The 3162-nt window shown below is 41.6% G+C and overlaps 1 protein-coding gene across 1 annotated transcript; it reads right to left on the bottom strand.

Moving 5' to 3' along the window:
• Positions 1-912: 912 nt before the first annotated feature.
• Positions 913-1410, bottom strand: LOC134343742 (fer3-like protein). Its single transcript, XM_063042486.1, has one exon. The coding sequence runs from the start codon at positions 1408-1410 to the stop codon at positions 913-915; it is 498 nt and encodes a 165-aa protein (XP_062898556.1).
• Positions 1411-3162: the final 1752 nt, after the last annotated feature.

The raw sequence follows: 3162 nt of genomic DNA, 5'->3' as shown, positions 1-3162 counted from the left end.
ACCACGAGGCCGTTGTCTCAGAAAGTCAACTACGTGCCGGCGAAGTGCCCGCTTTTGAGGACATCCATTCTGTAACAGCATCAAACCGAAATACGTTTAAAAGGTTAATGCCAAAATAATTAAACTAGCGATTCGTTTAACTTTTCCTGCGAAGCCTAAGCCCTCCCACCTGCAGGTATAACTAGCCAGAATCAACAGTTATCAAAAGCCAATTAGTGCCCGTGTGAACCTCCAACAAGAGGATAGCCGCCGTTTCTAGGGCACCCAGTCGCAATGTTTGGGAACAATGGCTGGATAAGTGGTATCCACATTTTCTAACATTATACAACTCCCTTTCTCTCCTAGTATCACGACATTTGTAGATCTCAAAGATACTTAACATCAGCATGTCCAAATTATACATCACAATGTTCAGGGTTTTTCTTTCAACGCATTTTCTCTTCAATAATGCATCATTTGCTGTGCGTTAATTTTGTCTCTGGCAACCACGTTTCTTTTTCTTTATTAATAGTATGCATTCGAAAAATGCGTTTAAGTAGGAATATCCTCTTCCAGATGCAGCTTTAATCGATTTTAACGTCGCGGAAAATTCTAGCTTCATGCAAAGAAATATGAACTATGCAAGTTTGAATACCTTTTCTGTGAAATATTCGTTCCCCGTCTGTTGCTTTATCGGTTCCATTGCATTTTGGCGCTCACAATATTAAATACATAAATGTCTGAAGATGTGTCTACCAGGGTCACAGAGAGAAGAATTATATTTAAACGCTTATATAGTCCATCGTCGATCAGCTATTCACAGTAAAATAGATTAGTGTTGTAGAATCCTAAATCCCTAGGACTTTGGGTATGATTAACGCACCACTCTAACCAAGAGGATGAAGATTATTTTCCAAGAAGAGAAGCAAAACATCATTCTGAAGTTGGATTTCTTTCTTTATTGTTCAGAAGTTCAGTCATAAACGAGATGTAGACAATAGCAAGACGCAGAGTTTCAATCCTGGACAGTCGTTTTTCATAAGCAAATGTAGGCACCTTTTTCCTTAACTGATCAAATGCTTCATTCAGACTGAACATTCTTTTCCTCTCCCTGACGTTGGCAGCCTGACGTTGGGCATAAGTGATCACACGTTTCCTTTTGGGTCTAACCATCAGGGAATTGAAAGATCCCAATTTAAAAGCCGTTCCCTGGTCTCCAAGTCCATTCATTTGTTCCGCATCGCCTCCAAATGGAATTGACTGGTCCGAAAACGCCCGTATCCCAGCCAAATCACACAGTCTGTCACAAAGGTCCATACTGTGCACTGAATTGACTTCAGTGTGGTCCGATTCTGGAGAACCCAGAGCAAAATCTGATTCTGTAACAAAATCCAGAAAAGAAGATTCCACGATGTTTTCTTGAAATTCCATGTGCGTGTATATGTGTAGATTCAAAAGTTAACTTTCAGCAGCGCGCCTGGTGAAACAGGTGACAATATGTCAGTTAAGGGACAATCTCGATTGCTGCATTGCCTTTGTGTGAGGGCATTAATATTTATAACAGCAAAACTAACAGGATTAAAACAAGGGAGAGCAGAGACTACAAAAGAAAGCAATTGAGTTTAACACTGATGAGTGAAGACAACCGACACTTTCAAGCGCGTGGAAACCTCAAGGAAACTAAAACTGATCGTATCCTTTTCCTGCCACCAACTTTAGATCCTTGTTGGCAACTGTCCACAGACCTTACCTGCTGTGTTTTCAAATCTTCTTAACATATTCTGCACTGCAAACATTCCGTGTTTTCCAAAGCAACCATTTTGCTTCCTTTTCTCCCGGACTGATTTGGTAAACCCAGCTGAAATCTCCAGCCCTTTGACAAGTGCATGTATGGTTTAATGATGTTGAGAAGACAGGACCTGCACACAAAGGGTCAACATGAATTGTTGACGTTGTATCCCGGTGCAATGCAAGCTAAGCAGTGGGATCTCCATTATATGAACTAAGCAGTTGAGGAGACCGTGTATACTATCCTCTGAATAACTCAGTTTTCTTCAGCAAATAAGTTAAAAGATCTACTGCATGCAGCATCAAAATTAAGAATAGGCACTTTGTATTTTATTTACCTTCTTTGATTCGGTTTTTCTTAATTGCTTAAATAAATTTTGTTAGATTCACAGTTATTCTGAATGTACATGCGTTCTATTTAATTACAATATATTCGTAGAATCAATCTTGATAAATTTACATCAAGCTTCGAATTTGACTTAGATGAACTATTTTCAAAGAGAATTATGAATTTGGTCTTGATAGACTTTTCTTTCTATCGTGGTATTGTTTCCAGTGAGGCGTTACTGTTTAAATAAAGCCGAGGTTTACTCGCGGTTGTCCAGTTGTTGCTAGGACTGCGTTGCGTTATTTGACACAATCAAGACTGACCCCGATATTAATGACCGTCTCACGGACAACTTCACAGAAGGTAAATATCTTCATGCCATCAGCGCCGGTAGCGTGTGTGGTGTAAAATCGTAAGTTGGTTTTCTTGAAAGCCTTTTCCTTATTCGTTGCTCATTCAGCCAGCATTTGTGGCTGCATTGAGATAAGAGAAGTTTACAGAGCAGCAGTTAAATTCATAGTAAACACTCGGGGCCGTCCCACCCAAAGCCGCGGAGACACAGGAAATGGCAGCTGTTGGAATCGGGAGCAACACACTATCCGATGGAGAAACTCAATGGGTCAAGCGGCATCTGTGGGAGTAAAGGAACTTGTCGGTTCAGAACCTTGCACCAGGGCCTGCTCGACCCTTCATTTCCTCCAGCAGATGGTTTGTTCTTCCGAAAGCCGAGCCTGAAACTATTTCGTCTGTGTGTGTGCATGGGATGGGAGATGGTGAGGGTGTGTGTGTGTGTGTGTGTGGCGCTGCGCGAAAATGGTAGAGGGAATTGGTGGAGAGGTATGTGTGCAGATGGAAGTTGGTGAAATTCAGTCAAGCTGGACCATATTGTGCGACGATGATAAACGACGGACCCGCAAACATTTAACGTGGCGCCGGTCACGCATAAAAAAAACAACAGGTTCCAATTTATTATCGATCTTGCGGAGACTAGATTGTGCTAACTGCGCTGATGTGCGCATTGGCATATATCCATGGGACAATTTTCTGAGTGGCTGGTTACAGCTGGC

Source organism: Mobula hypostoma, chromosome 3 (genome assembly GCF_963921235.1).
Source record: "Mobula hypostoma chromosome 3, sMobHyp1.1, whole genome shotgun sequence".
NCBI classification, from domain to species: Eukaryota; Metazoa; Chordata; class Chondrichthyes; order Myliobatiformes; family Myliobatidae; genus Mobula; species Mobula hypostoma.
Note: the sequence above shows the minus strand (reverse complement) of the source record. Positions and strands in the feature narration are given on the sequence as shown.

Excerpts from the sequence above, each read along its gene's own strand:
- LOC134343742 (XM_063042486.1), bottom strand. The coding sequence starts at position 1,410 with ATGGAATTTCAAGAAAACATCGTGGAATCTTCTTTTCTGGATTTTGTT.